The sequence below is a fragment of the Pelecanus crispus genome, chromosome 20 (genome assembly GCF_030463565.1).
Source record: "Pelecanus crispus isolate bPelCri1 chromosome 20, bPelCri1.pri, whole genome shotgun sequence".
Lineage (NCBI taxonomy): Eukaryota > Metazoa > Chordata > Aves > Pelecaniformes > Pelecanidae > Pelecanus > Pelecanus crispus.
In genome coordinates this window covers 6,067,260-6,092,834 of record NC_134662.1, presented here as the reverse complement: position 1 = coordinate 6,092,834, position 25,575 = coordinate 6,067,260, and the positions used below count along the sequence as shown (strand labels likewise).

Below are 25,575 nucleotides of genomic sequence, written 5' to 3'. Positions count from 1 at the left end.
GGCAGGATACAGGGCTGGGTGCCCCTTTGGGTGGGCCACTTGCGCGTCCCCCCGGCCCACGAGGGTGAAAGGTGGCTGCAGGCAGTGAAGCGGCGCAAAGCGTGAGCGCTGCGCAGCGCCTGCATGCAGGGAGAAGCGTCACTGCGTTCACCAGCCCTTAAAATAACCGCTCGTGTGGCTCCTGCAGCACCCGCCGCAGTGGCATGGGTGCTCCTCCTCCCTCCTCCGGCACCTCTGCCTGGGAGCGCCCGAGCTGCGCTGTGCGCCGCTGGACGGGCTGGGGGCGAGGGCGCAGCCTCTGCTACCTCTGCTCCTGCCCGGGTAAGACCCTTGCTATCTGCCGGTCCCGAGCAGCACGCAAATCACCGTCATCTGCCATGTGCGGTTCACGATGCAAAAATGAGCAGGTTGTGTCCTCCGAGCTTTTAGATCTGTTGCACCTCAACTGAAAACAGGGGAAAGCCACCCTCTTGCATATAAATATAAAAAAAAAAACCATATAGAAATATATAAATACAGGCCTCTGAAAACGGAGAGGGACAGGGGGCACAAAACAGTAATTAAAGCTCATGACCAACTTGATTTTAATTGTTTAAGGGAGGGTATATGATAATTTCGGTGTGGTCTTTACAGGAAACTGCAGGTTCTTGAATCTCGAGATAATCTGGTAGCAGAAAGAAAGAGATGCTGATCTCATTCTTCTCACATTCTGAGTAATTGTCATCTCTCTTTTTCTTTTTTTTTTTTTTTTTTTAATTGCCTTAAATTAGTACATCCAAAGATGTGATTCCACCGATCTATCAAGCCTCCCCTGGCCAGCAGGAAATCACTAACGCTCTGCAACGTCTTCTAATAACAGACCATCAGGTCGTCATCTTTTAAGTAATTTTGTTCTAATTAACGCGAAAGACCCAGAATCCCAGCTGCCTCCCGGGAGCATGCAGCGAAGACCTGCTCTTTCGCTCTGCAGCTATCCTGGATTTGATTTTGACACACTAGGGAAAGAAAAAAAAAAAAAAAAAAAAAGAAGTTGTAGTTAAACCTGATAGGAGGAAATGTAGAGTCTGTTGTAAACAAGATTTTCACACGTATTCTTATAAGATACCACAGTGATGGGGTCACTATACTTGCAAGATAGATTGCCAGATTAGATAGAGCACGTTAAGTACAGAAACTAGCAAATCCTGCACAATGCTCCTAGTGAAAGTTTTAGCAAATATTTCTGAAGTCGAGACCATCCAGAGGAGTTACTGTTCAGAGTCAGTTAATTCCACTCTGGGTTTCAGAGCGTTGTGTTTCGCTACTCTGAAAACGGTTTTTCTCTCACCTGCTGACTTCAGAAGAGTCAGTTAAATCGGTACTACATGGGAACTCATCTTCAGAAAACACCGTAACACAGAGGCTGTTGCTGCTGAAACAGCATCAAGACCAGAACGGCGTCCTGCCGCCCCGAGGGGCCCCTGCAGCCGCTCCGTCGCCTTCCAGCTCCCGAGGGACACGCGGCGCCCTGCAAAGCAGCCCGGCGCCCCGCCAGCACCCCGCGAGCAGGCGGGCAGGGCGCTTTCAAATCCATTTTTTTCAACCCTAAAGTACAAGGCTGGACTAGAAACCCTCCGGCTTTTCTGGAAGTTCATTTTAGCCTCGCAGTTTTGCAGATGAGCACAGCTGGGGGAGTTTAAGCTTTAGTTTTGGTCGTAGCTCACCTTGTGCAGGGATGGGGGATTTCAGCCTGAGCGAGTCCCTGGTTACTCGCAGTCATTTACAAACTGCCTGAAAACATTGACTCGCTCTAAACTTTGGTCCTCCGTCCACAAGAAGTGCCAAAAAAAGTTTGTCCATTCTTCAAATTATAGGATTGTGCGGTTCTGTGGTTTTCTGTGGTAGAAGCTCTGTGGTTTCTAAAGCTATTTTGTGCATCTATAACACAGAGTAGCTGTTAGGCTTTTCTTAAATTGAATTTTCAAAGCCAGAATCCCAAGCTCTAGCAATTTCTTTTGCTATATTTAAATAAAACAGCTACAACAAAGTCATGTAGCCATCGCTATGGTAACTAGCAGTGTTGGGGGGGAAACATGAGGAGGAACGTTCAATCCAAACCCCACGTAATTTAACGGGGAGAAAGCTATCCCCCTTGCTAACATCCGAAACGTACTTGGTGGCACCCACAAACCTTAAAATTCCTGCGTGCCCTTGCAGCAGCCGCCCTCGGCGGGTCTGTAACAGGTGGCACCTGCCCAGGGCGCACCCTGCGTGCCCAGAGCTGGGCGGCCAGAGCTGAACTGGCTGGGACCGCAGCAAGCCCCCAGCAAGGCCCCAGCAAGCCCCCAGCAAGCCCCCAGCAAGGCCCCAGCAAGCCCCCAGCAAGGCCCCAGCAAGCCTCCAGCAAGCCCCCAGCAAGCCCCCAGCAAGGCCCCAGCAAGCCCCCAGCAAGGCCCCAGCAAGCCCCCAGCAAGCCCCCAGCAAGGCCCCAGCAAGCCCCCAGCAAGCCCCCAGCAAGCCCCCAGCAAGGCCCCAGCAAGCCCCCAGCAAGGCCCCAGCAAGCCCCCAAAGGCCCCAGCAAGGCCCCAGCAAGCCCCCAGCAAGGCCCCAGCAAGCCCCCAGCAAGCCCCCAGCAAGGCCCCAGCAAGCCCCCAGCAAGCCCCCAGCAAGGCCCCAGCAAGCCCCCAGCAAGGCCCCAGCAAGCCCCCAGCAAGCCCCCAGCAAGGCCCCAGCAAGGCCCCAGCAAGCCCCCAGCAAGGCCCCAGCAAGCCCCCAGCAAGCCCCCAGCAAGGCCCCAGCAAGCCCCCAGCAAGCCCCCAGCAAGGCCCCAGCAAGCCCCCAGCAAGGCCCCAGCAAGCCCCCAGCAAGCCCCCAGCAAGGCCCCAGCAAGCCCCCAGCAAGCCCCCAGCAAGGCCCCAGCAAGGCCCCAGCAAGCCCCCAGCAAGGCCCCAGCAAGCCCCCAGCAAGGCCCCAGCAAGGCCCCAGCAAGCCCCCAGCAAGGCCCCAGCAAGCCCCCAGCAAGGCCCCAGCAAGCCCCCAGCAAGGCCCCAGCAAGGCCCCAGCAAGCCCCCAGCAAGGCCCCAGCAAGGCCCCAGCAAGCCCCCAGCAAGCCCCCAGCAAGGCCCCAGCAAGCCCCCAGCAAGCCCCCAGCAAGGCCCCAGCAAGGCCCCAGCAAGGCCCCAGCAAGCCCCCAGCAAGGCCCCAGCAAGCCCCCAGCAAGGCCCCAGCAAGGCCCCAGCAAGCCCCCAGCAAGGCCCCAGCAAGGCCCCAGCAAGCCCCCAGCAAGGCCCCAGCAAGGCCCCAGCAAGGCCCCAGCAAGCCCCCAGCAAGGCCCCAGCAAGGCCCCAGCAAGGCCCCAGCAAGCCCCCTCTGCCGCGGCTGAAGACCCGGGCGCCGGCACTCCTCCTGCGCCCAGAAGCGCGCTTCCCGCAGACTCGGAGGAGGAACAGATTTACAAGGCAAACACCAGTAACCTAAAGCACGTAGCCAGACACCGTTCACGGGCCCTGGAGGTAACTGGCTCAACGCATGGATTCCCGGAGACTCCTCGGAGCTCCGTAGCGTTTGATCCCAGACAGGCAATTCCCCATCACCCAGGCTGAGATCGGGGACAGCCTCTGCCACGGAACAGCACTCCAAACCTGAAGTGCACAGAGCAGGCAGGGATTTATCCTAAACTTGTTAAGCAGAGAATGTGTTTGATTTAATCTTTTGAGGTCTGACTTTTCAGCCACAGTTATTTGATCTTATAATATTTTATGTAGACACAAAAAATGAGTCACACGCGCTGCTTTATGTAATGAAGATGTATTAACTTTACCAAAACCACCTTTCCAAGCATAAGGAGAGCAGGAACAACAAAGTTTTCATTTACTCTGTAACGCAGTTCGCAGTTACCTGCTTATTCACCTGCTTCAATTAGAATTCCTTTCAGCAAATCAAAAGTATTCCGTCCTTTGTAGTCAGCATAAATTCAGCAACACAGAAATTGCAGATGAACTTACAGGTTTATGATTAGATACGGTATCCCTTTAAATCACTTTTACTTTGGTTTCTTGCACTTCTTGCAGCTCAGAGCATTCCTGGAGTTCTGACCTATCATTATGTCATCAGGAAACATCTGGAATATCACATTGGACATCCCCTGTGACATTTAATATGTTAGGCGAGAAGCTACCGAGCCTCAGGCTTAAACACAAAACACACACACCAAAAAATCTTCAAATCCCAACAACCACTTTTTTTACAGCCCGTGCACGATGACGGGTTTTGATATATTAATGATTTTGTCTCACAAGCACTTGCAAAATAAGGGATACAGGGTGCCTGGGTGCCCTTCCTGCGGGTGCAAGGGAGGGACAGAGCGAGCACAGGGCTTTGCTCTTCTGTACTGTTTCCTTCTGAAAAGCTGTGACTGAGGACAGCATTTATGGGAAGTTAAACAGCAGAAATACGATTGCAGCTGACAAAGAGCGTTATGAGAATTCATCAATAGGGAAGGCTATAGCATTTGTAAGAGATGCTGTATCAGCACTGATAAAAAGTTTTAATTGCAGTCATTACAATAAAAAAATGCTAACCAGACAGGAGGTAAAAGATGGTCAGAATGACTAAATTGATAGTCACGCACAGCAGACGGGAGATTCAGCAATTTTCTGCTGGTAGCACCTCCCTAAGAAAAACATGACTGCAATTTCAGCGGTAGGGATGGCAGCAAGGGCTCCGGGCGCTCCGCCTTCCACAGTGCAAGCTGCTCTTGGCCACGTTTAAGTACAGCCTACGAACGCTACCTTTGCTTTGGAGGTTTAACAGCTGGGCTCGTAGCTTAGAGTGCCTTTACGTTCCGGTTCCAACTTGCAAGCGTTTCTTCCAGCACAGGATGCCTACGCTTTGCTTTTCCTCCCTTCCCAGTGAAGAGCCTCTTGGCCTCTACGCCTCGCCCGGCACAGGGAGTCCTTTGGGATCGGGCACGGGCGGCGGAGATCAGGCGGGTGTTTGGGGAAGCGTTCAGACGAGCATGTTGTCAGGCTCCAGAAACTTGAGTGGGAGCAAAACACAGAGCTGTGGCCCACGTTTCTGTAAGCGAAGAGGAGCATTGCACGGCGGGAGAACGTGGGGAGGAAGTTGTGCCCGTCTGTGACACACTACCGCCAAATCCTGGCTTCAAAATGTCAGCGGACTAAAAATATTGCTGGAGAGCAATTTCAAGAGAAACCTGCCTTGGCAATCTGTTGTTAACCATGCTAATGTGTGCAGAAGCAGAGTAAATAAAACAAACACACGGGAGAATAATGAGTCAAAGTGAATAATGTCAAATAGTACGATAGTGAGGTGTATTTTTCCAGCAAGCAGAAAGGGTTTGTCCCTGGTGATCTCTCTAACCCCTCCCAGTATAAATTGCCTGGATGTTTAGCCTTGCGGCACACAAATTGTTTTGGAAAGGGTGCGGCGTTGGATTTTCTGACTGGTCTGTACAGACCAAACGTGGCCGGGACAAGGAAGAAGGGGAAGGACAGAAGGGAAAACAGTGCGCAGAGGGCACCAGCCAAAAGAAAAAAGATCTCAACGCAGAGAATCAAGCAGTTGTTCAAAGCAGGATTCACAAAGTTGACACGAAAGCTTGTGAAATTGTGGACAAAAAAAAAGTAAAGAAAGATTGCCGAAGTCTCAGTGCTCCAAAAAGTAACTTTTCATTTATTATATTAAACAATAACATTTCTCTTATTAAACAATAAACACAAGATGGGTTAAAATTAAAATACCTTTCAATTTGTTATGATATTTGAAATATAACTACAATGATGTACATATTTGGAGATATTAGTCAAATTTAGGTCAACATTGCAGTTTCCACTTTGTGTTTCCACCTTTTTTAGGTCAGCCTGAAGAACGTCATATTAAAAGGGACACTGGAAGAGCACTCTCTAATTGCCAAAGCAGAAGGAACCGCTGTCACTAGGAGTTTTCCTTTTAAAGTTAAACTTAAAAGGGAAGGCAGAAGCTGGAAAAATGAAAATTCCGTTTTATAACAAATTAGCCTTTATTTATAAAACTTTCAAGTAAAAAGAGCAGTATATCAACTGATAAAACAGGTGTGTCAATGAATAATAGTTAACATATTTACTCTAAAAATAAATCTTCTATGATTCCACCATACTCCAAGCAAAATTCCTTTCTAAGAAAAGATGTCGTGAAGTCTACAGAGAGATGCAATGGTTGACACGCAACAAAAACTTAGCTGTTCCACTGGTGTGGGAAGATGTTGGAACTAGATCGTTATTAGCACAGATCCATTCATTTTAACAGAGCTCCAACTCTAAATGAGGATTAAAGAAAAATTAAATTCCTGAGAGGGAGGAATAAAATGCAGAAGAAGGGAGAAATCAAACTCTTACACGAGGGAAAGCAAATATTCTACTTGGACCAAAATTCCTTGGGCCTCGGTTCTACAGAATAAATACTCTTCTCAATGGAGAAACACTAAAGAAGAAATAGTAACCCCAAAAGGATTATAAGAAGAATCCAAGAAAAGTGCATTATCTTTGAGTGTAAGATGACAAAATAATTTCTACAAAAATTTCTGACAACAGATTTCACAGACAGGAATTTAAAAAAAAAAAAAAAAAAAAAAAAGTTACACAGTCAGACACAGCCTGGAATTTCCTACACTTTGAGAGCACATTACATGAAACAAAATACAGTAAGGGCTGATGATCCTCATAGGGCAGAGATTTCATAAGGAAAAATTTGCCAATATAAAAATATTGTAGAAGTACTACTTTTATGAGCATCTGTTTTTATTGCAGAATGACTGGTATGTTTTACAACAAGACTATTTGAATGTAACTTTAGGGAAACCACTCGAGGCAAATGTGAACATACTGGTCTATAAAGGATAATGTGGGTAATTCAATACCTGTGTCCTACATGCAAAGCCTGCATGCGTAGGTTCAACGTGAATAATTGTCCGTCTTTCCTGTTTTAACTGTTGTGCCTCGGTGCTGTGTGCAATTCACGGTTTTCCATGAGTCATTCCAGCAGTGACGATACTCTGTATAAAACACACATGTGCCACTACAAAAGCCTACTAAACTCTTTGTGATTGCTCAGTGTACCACAGAGTCTAATAATTTATCCGAGTAGAAAGTAGAATCACCTCCATGCTTTCCTCAAAGCCAAGAATGCAATGGATAGTCATTCCTCCTGAAGTAAAAGCTTAGGTGGAAATGGAGGAAAACCAGAGCCGAAACCCAGATGACAATTACGTGCAACCTATAGAGCTGGAATGAAGCAAGAAAAACATGTTTTCCACCTTAGCGTGCGACTCTTTGGGGTGTACGCATGTATGGGAAGAGCTCCTTAAAAATAAATTTTTAAAAAAGGGAAAAAGAGAAAGAGAAGTGAAACTACAAGCAAATGTAGGAGAAAAAGCATTGCCTCAGCCTAGAGAAAAAAGAAAAGATGACATGACCATCACATGCAAGAAGATCAGAAATTGAGCTTACATTTCAAAAAGACACTTTAAAAACTCAAAAGAATGTGAAATCACATCCAGTGCAGATGATACCTAATTTCTGCCAGGTTTCTCTCTCACACTTGGCACAGCTAGCGAACACCATTTTTCATGCCAATGAAAGTAATCTTGAAACATATTTATCAGAAGTAGTCATTTCTCCTTTTTTTTTCTTTCACCAGAACTTTGAAATTCTGAGCCATGTTGTAATCTGCATTTCTGTAAAAATTCCATTTCTGTATCCATCTCTGTTTAGAGAATACATACATACACACAAGCTTTAATATATAGAATATATATGCATATTCTACATATTCATTGTATATACACATTTTATGTACAGCACAAGTAACTATATACTAGACGTAGTATGTGGACATGTATAGTATATACACACACTATTATTATACAATACACTATATATATATATATACACGCACATAGACACAAATAATATGGATCTCATAATGTACATTATATATGCATTGTGTATACTCACATTTTATATATCTTGCATTGTACATATTTTCTCTGCCCAAATAGCGATAGGCCTATTTGTGCTTTAAATTTCACTGTTCTGGAGGAAGAAGATCAATGTCTTGCGATGAAAGTTTTGTCTTAGAAGAACAAGTGCAAGCGTTACACACCGAGTTACAAGCACAAGGGAAGAATGTGGGTAATCTTCCTTTTTATACGGGAAACTGTATTAAATACAGTGGGGAGAAATCACAGCTAAGTTTTCTTCTACTGCAGTGTCTAAAATTTTGACTCAAGAGTGTTTCAGTAAACCTAAGGTTACTAAATCTAATACACTGTGCATAGAGGACATGTTCTGTCCTTGTTCATTTGCTCGATCTTCTGGTATTGTCCAAGCAAATATGAAGAATGAGTCAATAAGGAAACAGGAAAATGAGCAATTAGTTCTAACACTATATGGAATGCTAGATTCATTCACATTTCTGGCTTCTTGCCAAACATCTTGAAAACACCGACTCATTGCCTTAGAAGCATTATAAACGACAGTATTTGAGAGCACTGACAAAGCAGCAGAAACTCTTGTTATGGTACATAACTAGAAAATGAATCAAGCTATTTAGCTCATCCACCCCATCCCACTGGAGTGACATCACCCAAGCAGCAGTCCAGCAGTGGTTTTCCTTTCTGAAATGCCACTATGTATGAATGGGGTTTTGTTGTAGCAGAAGAGACACCACAGACTCGGGCCCAAATGAAAATGAAAAGGAGAATCTTACACATGGATACAATTTGTTTAACTTCACTGAGAATCCTACAGCCATTCAATTCTGAAAATTGCTCTTTCACAGCAAAAGTTTTATCTCATCTTAGCTATAGACAGACCCAAGCTTGCTCTCAGAGACTTGAAGTCCTGTACACCAACAGAAAAGAGAATTTGTTGACATTTTAGTATGTCTGATCATTTAATCTAACATATTTTAGAGGAAAATTACCACAATGGGAAGGGATTTCAAATCAGGTTCTGTAAAATTAGAAACATCTACTGCATTCCAAAGGGGTCATTAAAAGACAGCATTAAAGATCATAATATGGTTGTTTTTCATAATAGAATGCATCTTCTCCCCTTCTGAGGGGAATTAAAGACTCACACTATTTGTAGTACCATTAGCACGGGAGACACACAGCAAACAGGGAATTGTGACTCCTAAAACTGCAGTTTGAGGTACGGGCTTTCAGTTTTGCCATACGTATTGCTGCGTACGTGAACGGACGGATGCGCGTGTGCACGTACGTACACGGACACGCGCTCGCCCACAGACCTACTCACAACAGCCTCAGACAACACATGCCACATCTCAGCTGCATTTCAGAGCTGAAAACTACTAAGAAGATTAAAATGATCCAATCTGATTCTTATCTCTGTGTAAGAAAAGCATCCAGAATAAGGCAATTACAACAGAATGGGGAAAGATTGCTTTCATTCAGTGAACAGGCACTATCTCTGTATTGTGAAAAACAAAGTAAGGAAGCAAGAACATAAAACACATAAATGCACTAATGATGATGAAGGAATACCACATTTTCAAAAAAAAAATGGAGAAAATGTTACAAGATAAGGGCTGCATCAGTAAAAACACAGACCGTTGAGCTTTGTATTCCTACAGAACCAAGGATAGGAAAGCAGATATACATTAAGGGCATTTTAAAAAAATTGTGCTAGATGCCTACTCTGTTTAGACATAGAAGTCCAAGGCAAAGACAGCTGAAGTTTTAGAATTCCTGTAATCAGAAAAGGCATTTTTAGTAAGTAAATAATTCACAGACTTATCATCGGGACTTATTTTATGTATGACACGTAAAACAACATTCTGCGTTATCCTTGCCAGGTGGAAGTATTCAGTTCTACAGGTGGATATGCAATCTGCTCCTACTTGGGCGTACTACTGCAGCCGTATTTTAACCAATCCAGTCTACCAGTACTTCTGTAACTTATGCGTGAACATGTACTTGGCAAATAAGATCTGTTTCAGCTTGGCCTTATTTCAGCTAAATTACGTTTGATCTGCAACCCCATAATATAAGATAGGTGGAATCCAGGAAAGAGAGGCAAAGCCTGTCTCACAGTCAGCTGGGTAACACAAGTAACACAGTCTGCATTCTGCCGGCCGGAGCAAAAGAGGGTAAAATGAGTTGTAGGGATGAACACTGCTCAAGCTTAGTAAGTTTTCCATTGCTTGATTTTACACAAAAGCAGCACTCAAACTTCTATCACAATCCTGCAATCATATTTGCTTATGAAATAAAGCAAGATTTCACCTAATGATTTAATTGCCAAATTATTTGTCCAATTTACTACAACTGAATTAACTCCCTCTTTTACAGCTTCACATACAATTATTAAAACTCCATGCAAACAAATGTTTGAATTAGAAGAACTACTCATTCATAGAGGCTTCAAATTCATAGTATTTTACACAGCTCACTATGTAGTCATCATATATAAATTGCCAGATTCTTTCGTAACAGCCACATCTCCTGGATAAAAAGGGACCACCTAACGATGAATTTATGCTGGAGACTTTGACATAGATGACGCAGATGACAGCCTACCATGAACTATTAAATAAATGTAACAAGTGAAAGCTAATTCTATAAATATTATCTTTTTATGACATTTTCTTTGAAATTCATACTGCAGCCTCAAAAAACCAATGGAATTCAGGTAATAAAAAGCCAGATTCTCAAGCTGCAGTTTACTATATGCAACATTGTCTTCCAGATAAAGAAAATTTGCTTTCAGTATCTTAGGATCATACATTAAGTTTCTTAGAAGCAGTAAATTTTATCTAGAACATATAATACAGCTTATACAGTGTTTCCTGCGTATTATGCACTTGAAAAGCCACACAGAGCCCAGTTTGACGTAACCAGCCAGTCCTGTTTAGACTTGAAGGTGACTAAAATTATTTTCACAACATAAGCCAGGAATTTAGTATTTTTATAAAAGCCATGTTTAAAGGTTTCACTTGGACAGGGTGGAGCCAAAGAGCCTCTATTTAAGAGTTTGGCATATCAGCCTTACTGAGTGCAATAGCCAACTCAAGGTCTTCTTGTTCTTGTCTCCGCAAACGAGCTAGTCTTTCTTGCTCTGCTTTTTCACTCTCACGCTTTGCCCATGCCAGCTGCTGTTCTTCATTTCCAAACTAAAAAATGAAAATGGAAAATAAATTAATAAATTCACCAAAAAAGCTGTTAGAAATTATGTGAAAAATACAATGAATCAGACTTATGAAATATATGAATCAAGTATACCAAGCTGTCTCAGGGTAGTTCTTCTGGATTAAGATAAAAATTCACTCACTGATTTCCTCACTTCATCCTTTAATTTATTTCCTTAATTTCTTCCTCCTCCCACCAGGAAACTAACCCATCTGGGCTGCACGTCCCCGCATCCATGTCTCAGTTGTGCATGAAAAAGGCCAGGGGACTGGAGCCAAACAAGAACTCCACAAACACAAAAAAAGCAAGTTAGTGGTTTGGGAGCATAGCAACCTACATCCATTTTTAAGAATAGTAAATAGCTGGTAAAAACAAGGGTTATTTACTCTTGTGCAACTCCACTGCAAGAGAGTTTTATTGTTGTATTTCCTGCTAAGGGCGAGGGGTTTTAATAATGACTCTGGAGACTGCTGATTTGTGGGAAGCTTCATCACCAAATCAAAAGTTACAAAAAGCACTTCTGTTACTGTTCATAAAATACATGCAGAGTTTTTCCAGTAAGAAATACTGTAAGAGAATCCAATTTACTTCAGCAGAAAACACTAAGAAAATATAACACATTACAACAGTCAGCTTCTAAGCCTGTCTGAGCTTCCCAAAACACGTTTAAGTACACTACAGCAAAACTATCCAAAATTATATTCCAGTATTTACCACTGAAGTATGCAAAAGTTTGCTCGTTTGAACTTTTTGCAGAAAATATTAAAATATTTTATTGAAATCATAACAATTTAAAACTAAAACATAATCCGTTACTGTTTAATTTTAGCATTTGCTGAAGAGGACGATGTTAACAGAAGCGTTCGCACAGCTGCATGCAAATGTTTGCATTATATCCCACTTCTAAAATTTGCTTTGTACTATCTTTTTTTGAACGGTCAGGAAAACATATTATTTGGGGTTTTTTTGGAAAAGAAAACTACATGGAATTTCTAGTTTCAATTTCAGCTGAACGTATACTGCACAAACTGCCCTGTGGTGCACAACACAGTAACTGGGAACGCGGCAGCGCGTGCCACTGCACTGGCCGAGCCGGCTCCACCTTCCCGGCCAGCCTTGCCGTACGGAGCCGAGCATTACCTGCGACCTACGCCTCTGCCTGCAGACTACATGACGGCCCCCACCCCTGCCTTTTCCACTCCGTGTTCTAGCTAGAATTCATTTTTTTTAAAATAAATGCATCTATCTGAATTTCTTTCAAGCCAAGTCCAATTCTCATTTACTCATAATTTAGTTCAATTATGCTGTATCTATGTGCTTCTGGATGCTCACAGTTCCTCATTTTATTTCTCTCAGTGTGATTTTTCAGTTGATTTGATGCAAAAAAGAGGACTACTTTAAAATTGCTTTTCTTCAAACACTACCTCTGCTTTCACTGCTATCAAAATTTAGATGAGGACCTTTGCATTCAGCGTTACTGAAATACAATAAAAGTGCCACACATTTTATGACATTTTACTTTTAAAGTAAAGAAAACCTACTATCATTACTCATTTAAATAATGACAGCTGACAGGTAAGATTTAAAAGCTCACTAAGATTTTAAATAGATGATTTTTTTCAAGATGCGGTAAAGACGGAGTCAAATGGAAGTAGGACTTCTCCACTTATTCCAAGAATTCAAAAAGATCATATAGCTGGGATGCAGAACAGTTACTATTTTCAGAAATACAATAAGCTTTGGTCAAACCCTCTGGGGTGTCTTTTTTTTTTTTTTTTTTTTTAAATGTTGAGAAAACAGTTTTACTTATATAGCTTACATCTTAGGATAAGTCTTCCAAAGCTTATGAGAGTCCCAATTAGGACTTGTTTATTGTACACAAGTTATATTTTTGTGGTTAAAAGTGCTGAGTGGAAAAAAAAAAAAAAAAAAAGGAAAAATAGACAAGTGATTCATTGGAAACAAATCTGGATGTGCCTTATTACAACTGGTTAGCATAAAGTAAAATTTTCAGGAGCATAACTGACCATTAGATAGTGAAATGCACAACAGTTCATTAATGCCACTGATTCTTGCACAGACTGCCTATAAGAAGATATTGTAACTGAACTGCAAGTCATTTAATACAATAACAATTCCTTTGCGTATGTCCAGGTTTCAAGAAGTCTATAAATATGTATCACATATCTGTCACTTCATTAAAAACCTCTCTTTTTTTTTCCCCCCCTTTTTCAGAAGTACAGCTAGACCCAAGGCATAAATGAGGAAAACAGCAGACTGCAGCCAAACTAATCAAACACACAAAAAACTACACTGACTTGTGTTTACTAAATTACCAGCTTATATTAAGAGAAAAATTTTAGTTTAGTTCTAAGTGCTCTGTTTCTTGGAAATTTAAACGCTTTCTGTTGGCAGAAAGATTGCTTTTCTTGTTGTTCTGTAAACTGAAGCTGGAACCTAGAAATACGAGCTACCAGAAGACTTTGTTTTGTTCCAGAGAGTCATATTTAATGCCAGCGGAAAAGTTAAGAATGCAATGAGAATATACTTAAACTCTGGGTGCGTGAATTTGACAGTGTCTCAAAAAAAAAAAGCAAGCCAAATGTTCTAGAGTGCTACTAAAATCTAGTGAAGGTCCTCATACTACTTCTTTGCAATAAATCCAATTAAAAATCACGTTATTCAATTATTCAAACCTACTCGATTCTATGATTCTGTTCTCAGATTCCATGGACTCAAACTGTGTGTCAAAAAACCTTCTGTAAAGTAAAATTGCTTTTAATTTCCATTATGAACAAAGTTTTCCAAACATTAGGCAAAGACAAGCACAATATTCTCGCCGATTACAAGGTAACTAGTACATTTAAGACTTCATACAGAAGGATTGCGAATTATTAAGTGTAGCAACATAATTGTGTTATAGGCAAGCAAAAAAAACCCCAACAAACTGAAAAGAACAGGGATCGAGTCTATTTTCAGTCAAATTCGGTTAACACTTCTTTTTCTTACAGCAGTAGAAAGCAATGCACAAAACTGATTAAAAAATTAATTTCATTTGATCAAGTGCCACTTAACAGTAATTGTAAGTGGCTACTGCTCAAGATCTCATTTTTTCTACTTTTTCCTTATCTTCTAAAGTTAATCTCATCTCCTGAAAACCTGACGGCACAGCAAATTTAACACTGGAGCACCCACTGGGATGGGGGATCAGATTTTGGTTAATCATTTGATACACTCACTCAGTGTAAGCCACACTTTTAACTTAAGAAATGCAGTCTGCAAGGAAGACGACAATAGCTGGGTAACAGTCATTCCATTCCATTATTTGTCTTTCACTGAAGGAAGAAACTGGATGTTGTTCAAGAAATTTCAGATAAAGCAAGTTTTGCGTCTTATTTTTATTAAGAATGTCACCATTTTGTATACAATCACAGAATTTAACTGTGCAAATTCAACAGGCTAGTACTAACTGCAGTAAAGCATACACAGCATCTTGAACTTTGACGTCTTCGGTATCATAGATAAATTAAAGCACTGAGGCCAGCTAAAAGTATGCACAGATGACCTCAACTAACAATATCAAATAGGGAAGTGATACACATTTACTATTAACTAGGGGAAAAAACCATTAAAAACAGGCAACCTGAAAGATTCAGCTTAAAGATCTCCACTTGTTGCACACTGAACTGTGTCCATCAGAGCTCAGTAACAGATTAAGTTGGCAATTTTACTGCATGGCAACGTGACAGAACAAAAACACATGAAAGGAAGAAAAAGCCTGAGGCTGTGGATGGAACAGATTTCTATCTACTCATGGAAACAATAAGAACCACGCTACTACTACATTTACAATGATTTCCAAATCAATAACGTACCTGCCAGCACTAAAAACAAAGCCAGGCTTTGAGAAACCCTGCTATTTTTTAATGAATGGGTACTTGGCTTTGCTTTCAAGCCTTCTGATACTGTCCTTTGGAGTGCAGTTTGGACGTTTCCATATTGGTTCTAGAAAACAATTTTGGTTTCTTTGTCTAACACGGGCTTTTCTACAATATCAGTAATTGGAACAAAATTCAACAGCTAAATTTTCAATCTCTGTCTCGTATATGTATCTTTATGACCACATTCCATCATATACAGCAAACATTGTGACAGGATTGTCAGAACTTTTTTTCACAAACAATTACAAATACTTCATGGAATCTTTCCCTTTAAGGATTTGCTTCTCAGGATATGGTGAAATTGCTATATAAATGTTTTCAACAATTGTTTTTGAATCTTTACATCATTGGCTCCCAAAAATCAGTTTACAAAATAGCCTCCATGCAACAAAAACAATACACAGATTCTGCTACAAAGAATTTGTGAGTAAAGGCACACTGTACTAAAATAATTTAAATGCAAGTAAACCCTTTAAAATTTAGTATGAAACTTCTTTTTTATTGAAATAATGCCTTTTTATTACAGAAATATTAATACAAAAACAATGAGGACAGCATGAAGGTACTAAGAGACAGAAGCCAGTGAACAGTAGGTTTGCAGTTAAAACAAAAACCCAAGAGATTGCTGCAAGCAGAGCAGAAAGTGGTTTGCTCAGAGACAATGAACTTAACTTACAGAGCTGAAGTCTGCAAACCCCAAGGAAGAGTCTTTAGAAGTTTTACTTGAAGAGGAGGGAGCAAATGGATCTTTTCCACTAAATGGGTCCCCAAACCCCTTTTTACTTTGAAACGGGTCACTGCTGTCAGCCCCAAATGGCTGGAATGGATCATGGGGCTTGGGAAAATCTGAAGACCCAAGGTGGCTTACAGGAGTACTTTTACCTGGAAGGTTTAGGAAAAAAACAAAAGGAGAAAAAGAGAAGTTACTTACCATGGACAATGCAAACCCCTTAAATAGGAAACTGTGCTGATACACTTTAGCATCATCCATTCTTGCTGGGGTGGTTTAAAATTTAACCAAATATAATGGCACTCATTTCTCAATGCATATCACCTCAAACAGCTGTTTTATTTAAATTGATTTATTTTCCTACTTATACATACTACAATATTAATACCATCAAGATTTTAAATGATAAAACCCAATATAAAGACACTTGATCAGAAGAATTTGACAAGTATGACTTTAGTGCATTTTCCAGGATTAGAGACAATTTCAAGTTTAAATTTGGGATTATATCAAAGACAAAATGCTTAAAAATATGTATTACTAAAGATAAATAATTAATCATGTTAAATAGAATTAAATAGTAACTTATCTGTGGCTTTACAGAATGCATGCATTCTGGGTTTTTTCCTGGAACTGGTTTATCCTTCTACCACCACACGTACAAGGGAAAAGAGACCGATTAAGAAATCACCTTGTTCTGGGGTGCTTGCTGTGCAACCCACCTTTTTAGGTGACTGCTTGTTCTCATACTGAACCCCAATAACAAATGAAATCACAGGAACTACTGTGTATGCTCATGAATAACGGCTGTATATTTTATTTGCTGCAATTAGAACCTCAATGGTTAATTTTTAATTCCCCTTGCAAAAAGTACTATTTTGTTAGGTCAAATAACTAAACAGATAAATGTAATTTTTTTTTCCTCTTAAAAAGATTGCTCCTGACAGGTACACAATCCAGCCTCCAGGGAAAATACTCCTTGGATGAACAATCCTGATTAAAATGTGTACTTGACAAGTCATAAAGGAAAATCTTGAAACATTTTTGAAAGAAAAAACAACTTCCTGCATAATAACCTGAATTACAGACATTATTTGCATTAATAAAGCTATCTTTTTTGGAAACATCCAATTCTTTGAACTATAATTTAAGAGGAATCTTGTTAATTTATTGACATCAGGATACACATACTAGGGAAGCACAGAGAAACGGAGTCAAACCTCCAAATTTCAGAGTATGTACTTGGCACGTCTAAGACACAGCCTGGGAGCTTTTAAGAAGGTACTTTGGTAGGAGCCGATGATATGAACTGCATATATGAAAAACAGTATTGGCCCAAATCTGTCAAAATCCTCATCTGTCAAAGCAGAGAAATAAAGATCAGCGAACTAGTACTAAATAACTAACCTACCCAGCAGCCTGTCTTCACCTGCCATTAAGTCACAGCTCAGCCCTTCCTATCCCCGGGGCCAGCCAGAAGTCCACCTCCCCTGCGCTGAGCTCGCCGGACGCGCAGCCCTCTGCCCTCAGCGGGCTCCTCGCCGTGCTGCTGGCATCTCCGTACTCCAGGGGCCTGCAGTCCTGGAACTCAGCCAGGCACAGATCTACAGGCGAGCTGGAGGAATCCTGCAGACTCGCGTTTCAGCAGTGCTAACATCGGACTTCGGCCTCAGCTGCAATCCAGTGGCCACTTACAGGCACTGTGCTGCAGGGAAAATGTGAAGCAAGGAAGTCCACAGCTGGACAAGCGGACAGAAGGAGGCACAGCAAACAAGACACATGCAGCAGGAGATACAACTGGGTTTGTTTAGTCTCAAGAGTATCCAAGGGGATCACAGTCCTGCAGGCAAACCTTCCACCAAGAAAAAGGCTAATGGCTTGAGATTTTACCAAGAGAGATCTACATTAGACAAGCTGCAACATTTTTAAAACTTAAGAATACCCAAGACCGCCTAGGGAACTCGTGGCATTCCATCATCATATCCATGAGGTCTGAGAAACGGTTTCTAGAAATCACACTGGTCTAGCTGCCTTGAAGCTGGAAGATAAACAAGATCTCTTGAAGTTTCACTCCAGTACCATTTTTCATGGTTCAGTACGTGCTCCATCCTGGTTAACAGATGTGGCAAGGATACACGGATGCCCATGTGAGCAACCACATGTGGGACTTCAAGCCAGGCAGATCAGACCAGTGATTTGTCCTTCATGGAAGGAAGTGACAAAATATACAGGAAATACCAGCAGCATTTGCTCTCCCCACAAGCATGGACCCTTCTTCACCACAGTTTCAAACTGCCTTTCCTATCAAGAGGCCACATTTTGTTCTCTGAAACGGACTGCTGCATTTACATCCTGCTCATCACCACGGCCTTTAGGAGAGCTCACCTTCAGTCACAGCTACGCGGTGTTAGGGAACTGAGCAAACCTGCTAAGAGATGAGTAACTCGGCATTTGGTATGTAGCTCTCCCGATGAAAGAGCAAATTATTTTAAATTATTTAACTTACTTTCATTTATTTAAAATCACAAAGAGTATTAAAGTGTCTACATTTCTAATTTAAGGTCCAGGCAAAACAAGAGCCCTCTACATTTTTTTCCCCCTCCTCCTTCTATTGCCAGCTAGTAGCAAGCAAATCCCCCTTAGCATCCTTTCCCCTCCATTGCCCCAAACCCATTTTCATTGACAGAGGCAAAAATGACCCATTTTAAGCTGCCCTTTTCTTAGGTTAAATCTGCTGCTGCCAAAACCATTTTGTGGAACTGCCGACTGTTAACACAAATGCGGGTTTGCAGTGTATTTGCTCAGCAAGCCTGTTTGTTCTAGGTGGCCTGTTTAATGTTTTTGCACAAAGCCCCTAGTGGTTTCGGAACATACACAAAGAGCAGCGGGGTTTCTCGTGCTTCATCTTCACAACAGATCATAAAGAATAACTCTGCTGTAGAGGAAATGTCACCGTCAATACTAAGAGTTACTGCTAATAATATAAAAAATTTTCTTTTTACGCCCCAAGTGCCATTTTCTTCAGTTTTTTATATGTTAAAGAATAGAAGAGGGCTGTAATTTTGCTGTTTTGAAGAAAAGGTGGAAGAGGGAAACCCTTATAAGATCCGATTTATTTTTTGCAGAGCAATTTTAAGGGCAGTGCCCATGCTGAATACACCGACCCTGGCACTCACGGCAGAGTCCTCCCCGAGCCCTCTTTCACTACACTTTGTACACTGCTTATAGTTTGTTTTATCCTGCCACACTCAGCAAACATGGTTTTGAGGCCTGGCAGAAGTTTGTTTGGTTCAGTTAGATTTTCAAATTTACTCATTTATTAGCCACAAATTAGTAATAACGACACCAGCATTATCTTTCCGACATCCTTGCTGGCTTACACCAAGTCTGAATCCCCAGTGCAGTAAGTGTATACTTAAGTACACAAAGAGTTTTGTATTCCCGTGTTTAATATGTCAAGAATGTGGGTACAGTACTTCTATAACGTAAAGCAAAAATACCCAAACCATGTTAAAAAGTCACCAACTGAACTGAAGGACCCTGGTAAAATTGTAATATTGCAAAATACACTCTTAGTAGTAACTGAGATTGCATTCATCTTATAGTCACTGGAAAATGTTACATTTTTACAGAACACTGCTCATCGTTTTTGAGGTAGGGCAGTACGAAAGTGCAGGCAAACAGTTGTAACCCTTACTTATTTCATTTTTCTGCTAATAGTTTCAGGGGAAAAAAGTTCAGAAAAAAGCAAAACAGGTCCTATTCTGAAACCACAGCAGTTTCAGCAGTTACCCAAGTGGTGCACCCAAACCACACCGAGGACTCACTTCAGCAAAAAGAGATGATGAACAAAATGGTTTACCACAGCAAATGCTGTTAACTTGTAGTGAACTCCACCCATATGAAGGGTTTATCTAATTTCATACCCCACAGCAAACTTCAGGGTTGAGATCTATAGTTCAAGGCAAATATAATCTCACTGGTAGGATGCAATTACAGAATTTGCCTTACTGAATTACAAGATACTGACAAGGAAACAATGAAGTGAAACATTTACAGTTTTGGCTGTGTTCTATGTTTCAACGATGGTCCTAACTTTCTGCTTAGAAGGGTACCTCACTGAATTATGAGAAGCAGCACGTTTTCATGTGTTTGAAGACTGGATTATGCACGCTCACAGGCAAACAAGGCAGAGCTGAGATGGCACGACTTTAAACTTTCACTAAACAAAGCAGTCGTTTCCAGGAAACTTTCTAAAGTGAAAAATACGCTTTAAGAAGTCAGAGTCGTGCTTCATAGGACAAGTAGTGACAGCGTGAGTTAAGTCCATTCCTGCAATTATATTTGAACATATAATACCAAAACCCAGGGCTCCTACCTCTCACATCTTCCATATGCCAGAGGAAGTGTTACTCTAGAAAACCTCGGAGACTGTGCAGTATGTAAGGTGCCTCCCAGCACATCTTTCTCTTGGCACTTGACCAAATTGATGTATCATTCCTAACTTACTCAGCACGTTTTTCACCACACTGTTAAATTATCCAGCTCTTCCACCGATGCAGAATAAAACTTTCATAAACTGGGAACTTTAGGAACTCGGAGAAAAATTGTTACTAGCTTTCAAAATGTGCTCAAAAGTTAGTCAAATTAAAACCAATTTTCTACAGAATACTCAAAGTTATTTGTCCCCAACAGGGGCTATTTCTGCACCGTATTTCAAACTCAACTGTTTGGTGATAAGAGCTTGTTGCACAAAATCACAGTATATATTCTTAGAAACAGAAGGAAGAATTTTTCCTATGCAAAAAGCTCTCGAAACTGTTTTTGCTTAATATTTGCAAAATTCACACCTTGAAGTAGCCTGTAAATATGAAAACCTTAGCTTCAGAGAAATATTGTGTAAACTAGGAACTTCTTGAAAGGTGAGGTTAGAGAAATCGTTATACATTCAGCCTAACAATCTGTTCTGAAACAGGTTCTGAACAACCTCTTTCAACAATTGGTACTGAAATATCTTTACTGTGAGAGATCAGCATAAACAACAGAATCAAAGCGTGAATGGAATTTTTAGTTTGCGGCTGGGCAGGTGCTCCACCCATGAGTCATTTATCCTACACAACAAGGGATGCCTGTGTTCTAATGCAACTGTCAGGTCTTCTAGAAGGCATGAAAAATAAAAAAAGTTTTCCTGTCAGTCACAAACTTTGAGGCTGAATTTTTCACTCTCGGTTGCAGATGAGGAAAAAAAATAAAGGTAAACAGGCACTGCGCTACTTGTGAATAACCTTGGGTACTCAAGAAGCTCTAAGGAAACAGGTGTGTGGTACCCTCAGAAATAAACATAACACTCCTGCACTCCTGTGATCATGCTATGAACAAAGAACAGAACTCTATACTCTCCTCTAGACCAAATGATTGATCCCCACAACTTGAATATGCCCACGCAAATAAATGCAAGGGAATTATTTTATTTTTTTTCTGATTGCTTAATAGAATTCTTTCTTTTTTTCATAACTCCTGATTACATCTAACGGCTTCTTTCTTCTTAAAACTATCTCACTAAATACACAGAGCAAATTTCTATGCAAATTCATATTTGTACATGGTGCAGGTAAAAAAGAACGGCCACAGAAAAGTGATGTGTTTAAAATACTAAGTATTCATAAGACACAATTTTCTTTCAAGAAATGAAATCAGTTAAGTGCACACAACAAAGCATTCAGGCTTCGGTTTGCATGCTTTTTTAAGCAAGATACTGAACAAACTGCCAAGTCTTAATTTTCCTCTAATTGAGACCCTGAAAACACAGCACAGGCAAACAAACACTGCTCGAACAACATCTATGTGTCCAATTCAAAGAGCAGCAAAGACCTATGCTCTCTCTTCCTGACAACTGTCAATGAGGTCAGTATCAACGGACAGTGCTCCTGTACTGCTTTATAGCTGAAAAATAAGTCTAAAATGGTAAAAAGCAGTCAAACCATAAAATGCCTTAAATTTAGAGAAGTGACACATACGAAAAAGAACTATATTTATCGTTGACATAAAGGAGGAGGAAGCATCAAATACAAAGGAAGACAGCAGCAGAACAGGGCTGTACAAACATCGCCTTTCCGTGAGCTGCTTGCACTGCCCTTCTGATTCATGCAAGCATAGTGGTGGCTCTCAGCATTAAGGATCTGATGATGCACAGTAGTAGTAAGAGGCATCTGAAATGGTTCAAGGGGTGCAGAAGACATCCCGCAGTGTGGAGCTAGCTCAAAAGCTTCTAGTGAGACAATCCTGGTGCAGGTAAGCCTGGAATATGTGTGCATACCCCATCTGGGTACCCACTCACTAAAGGCTCTGAAGCCAAATTGCCTTCAGAATATTTTCTGTCAGTGTACATTCTTAATCATGAGCGCTGAGTAGGCAAATCTATCTTAAATTTACCTTCCAAGGTCCATGCACCACATGAACAGAATGGAAAGCTCTCTATGAGTTGGCTGTTAGTTTTTCTTGCATTTCTAGCTTCTTTGGGGCTGACAACAACCTTCTCCAGCAACCACACTTGTGAGGAAAGGGCAAAGCATCCTCACCCAAAACTAGGGAATTATTTCTGTAGATGATGGATTACAACATGCATCACAGCTATGAGTTTTCAGATTAGTTCAATAAAATATTGAGATCCTGAAGATCTTAATAGATCTTTAATAGATCTTAAAGCCCTGACCCCTTTTCATTTTTTTAAGCCATCAACAGGTTCAGATATCATTTCTCTTTATCTGCCAACTAGCAAGATGAAAGAAGTGGGACTTGATCAGTCAGATTTTGCTTAAGTCAGTAGGGGCCATTTCTTGGTGGGACAGCAAAAAACATCTAGCAGTTTTGCAATTTGTGTTTGGTAAAAATACTGAACCCTAATTCCTTGGCTGGTTAAATTTATTATCAATAACATCACTACTATTATTTGGTAATTTCTAGTCACTTATATTAAATACTCTGCAAACCTCTGTGCTTGCACTGAGGTCTTCTGGGGCTCCACACAAGCCAGGCATCTCTGAGGGATTAGAATCGTACTGCCTAATTCAAGGCAGGCTGGTCAGTCCCCTATTCTGTGTTCTCAAGAATTTTGCCAATATATTGACATTTCAAACCCACTGCCAGTCATAAAAACAATGTGAGAATAGAATCGAAGTCCTCAACTCAAAGACAGAAGTGTTAACCACTAACCTCTAAAATGCCAATTTACAAATTCAGTTGCCATCGTACATCAGAGCTACAAAGAATAAATGGATCAGAAAACAAAGCCAAAGTTCTTTGACAAACTCACTGTGTGCAGGGAATAATAATTTCCCAATATAATTTACTTTAATACCTGTATTTCAAATAGCAGCTACAGAAATCCACTAATTTCTTTCTTAGAAGGGGTGAATTCAATATGCAGTCCTTTGAATTCCAAGTCACATGATATTTTTCTGCTATTTATCTATTGGCATCCCAAATTAAAAACGAATTTTTCAAAATACATTAGCTTTGAAGAAGTTCACTATTAATACAATACCCACTACCTCAGTCACTAGTACACGGTATCTTTAGTATAAATTATGTTTACACAGGCTAAAAAAAGCTATAGTAATAAAAATAATAGGTTTTATTAAATAATCACTGCAAGAAGAAAGCACACTGAAATTGGAAAGTACGTTTTCTTCCTGCATTTTTAGGACTTTTAGATTCTTTCAAGGTTAAAAAGGTCAAAACCACTATAAGCAAGCAATAAAAATTTAGAAGAGGTTGAAGGTTACACACTGGTTAGTGGTGAAGTTTCTTCCACTAATATCACTGGTTAACAGTACTGTTATAACCGCAATGTGGAATGCATGGTGCTGCATTTAAAGGAAGTGGTAAGGGTGGGGCAAAAGCAGTAGGTCCCACGATCAAAGCACTAGAGCATTGAATTTTACTTATAACCCAATCACTGACACCCACACAGCAACTTCCTGTACTTTAAAAAAAAGAAAAAAAAAGAAAAGAAAAAGACAGAAAAAAATCTGTTTCTCTCTTTTTGTAATCAACAACTTTTACCTAGAAACTAGTTAGCGGTGAACTTTGACTGATTTCAATCTGCAGCTCACGGCAGAAAACATAATTGTTAATCTGTGAGAACCTACAAAACCCATTTTAACTGACAGGTTTCAGTGTATCAGCTCTTTCAGACTTTATTTTTAATTACACAAAAGTCCTACAAAACCCAAGAACTAGTGTAAGAAATACAAAGCGACCAGAAGTTCAGTAGTGCTAAACACTACAGGTAACCCTCTGTGACAGAAAATAAAATGTACTTGTAAATTTACAAAACTTAGCTATGTTTTAGGACAGCTTGAGAAAATAATTTGCACTGGAATTTAGATCTCTGTCACAGGGCACCTTTGCTTAAGTATGTCAATATACACTACTATTATTTTTGTTAATATAAGCAACTAATATTGTCTTGTTTTCCATTTATCATAGCCCATTATGCAAAACACAGGCCTGTTTATATCTGGGTAATGTTTTGGTGCTTTTTAACCATTATTCAAGATACAGCAGCAATAAATATAGAAAACCTTCCACTTCCCTCCAAAGAAACCTTCAAGTTCTCCAGTACCACCTGGTGAACATCAAATTTCTTCAGCCAAGTCCCAGGGGAGCTGTACGAAACGTAATGTCCATTAGGAACTTCATGGACTATGAACGCATTCCTGAAGAGAGAGAACATGCACATACTCCCTTGGGGATTTTTATTAGAACAGTCTAGTCAGAAGAGCTAAAGAGCTTTTTCTTAGCTGATCTTCCTTAACCTAAAAAGAGAATCTTGAACCAGGTAGGGGACAGAGATACTGATCTTTCAAATCTTTGCATGTAACAAATACGCTGGAGCTCTGACACACACTGGTAACCAGGCTTGCTGCTTCTGCAACACCTTCTCCTTGTCACTCTCTGGTTTTATTCACTGATGTAGCAGCTTTCCTCCAATTCTCTTCAAAGATTCTGCACTTTAAATAGTTATATTGAAAAAACACAATAGAGCATTTAATCAGAAAAACAGACATATGAAATTTCTCTTGGACCAAGCAAGGATCAGTTTAAGACTCTGTAACATCTAACAGATCTTGAAAGACACTGGTTCAAAAAGGAGTGAGAAGAAAGGAAAATGATTTATGAAGAACAGAACAAGCATAACCCTGAGATTCAGCCTAAGATGCAACTTTCAGGAAATAATCTCATGATTGTCATCCCCCCCTCTTAACCTTAGTTTTCAAGAAGGGAAAGATACGGATCTCAAGGGTGTCTAATCCATGCCACACAGTAAGTGTTTGCCTATCCTTGCCAGATAGCAACAACCACAGACAGCTGTGAACTGAAGTATCTGCTAACACAAGTCAGCAGATCATAGCTCTTCTCAATGCCCAAGCTTCGGAAAAAACAAACCCCAACTAAAACCAAACCAACCAACCAATCTTCATTTTACAAGCAGCCAGCAAACAGGTCAGGATTTGTAAGGCCAGACAGCGATTCCCAACTGCAATCCTGCTACTGCCAAAGCTGGCAGTAGCAGAGAAGTTCCCTTAACCGTGACACGAAGAGCTGTCTCCAGAGCCTTTATGAGAGCAGCTAATCTGAACTACACCTTCCTTTTACAGGTTTTCCAGGTGCACCTGCAGGCCTTTTGATCTGACCTTCACTAAATGGCAAAC

The 25,575-nt window shown here is 40.8% G+C and overlaps 1 protein-coding gene across 8 annotated transcripts in view; it reads right to left on the bottom strand.

Moving 5' to 3' along the window:
• Nucleotides 1-7,616: 7,616 nt before the first annotated feature.
• EPS15L1 (epidermal growth factor receptor pathway substrate 15 like 1) overlaps nt 7,617-25,575 on the bottom strand; it is a 44,393-nt gene continuing 26,434 nt past the window's right edge. For 4 of the 8 annotated variants that reach the window (XM_075723801.1, XM_075723802.1, XM_075723804.1 and 1 more), the window contains 3 exons: nt 15,806-16,011; nt 11,052-11,172; nt 7,617-7,740 (listed from right to left, as the gene is read on the bottom strand). In XM_075723801.1, coding sequence (XP_075579916.1) covers nt 7,646-7,740; nt 11,052-11,172; nt 15,806-16,011 — 422 coding nt within the window. In that variant the 3' untranslated portion in view covers nt 7,617-7,645. Of the gene's footprint in view, nt 7,741-9,866; nt 11,173-15,805; nt 16,056-25,575 lie in introns of those variants that run through there. The other 4 variants (XM_075723806.1, XM_075723805.1, XM_075723803.1 and 1 more) reach the window with 3 other exon arrangements.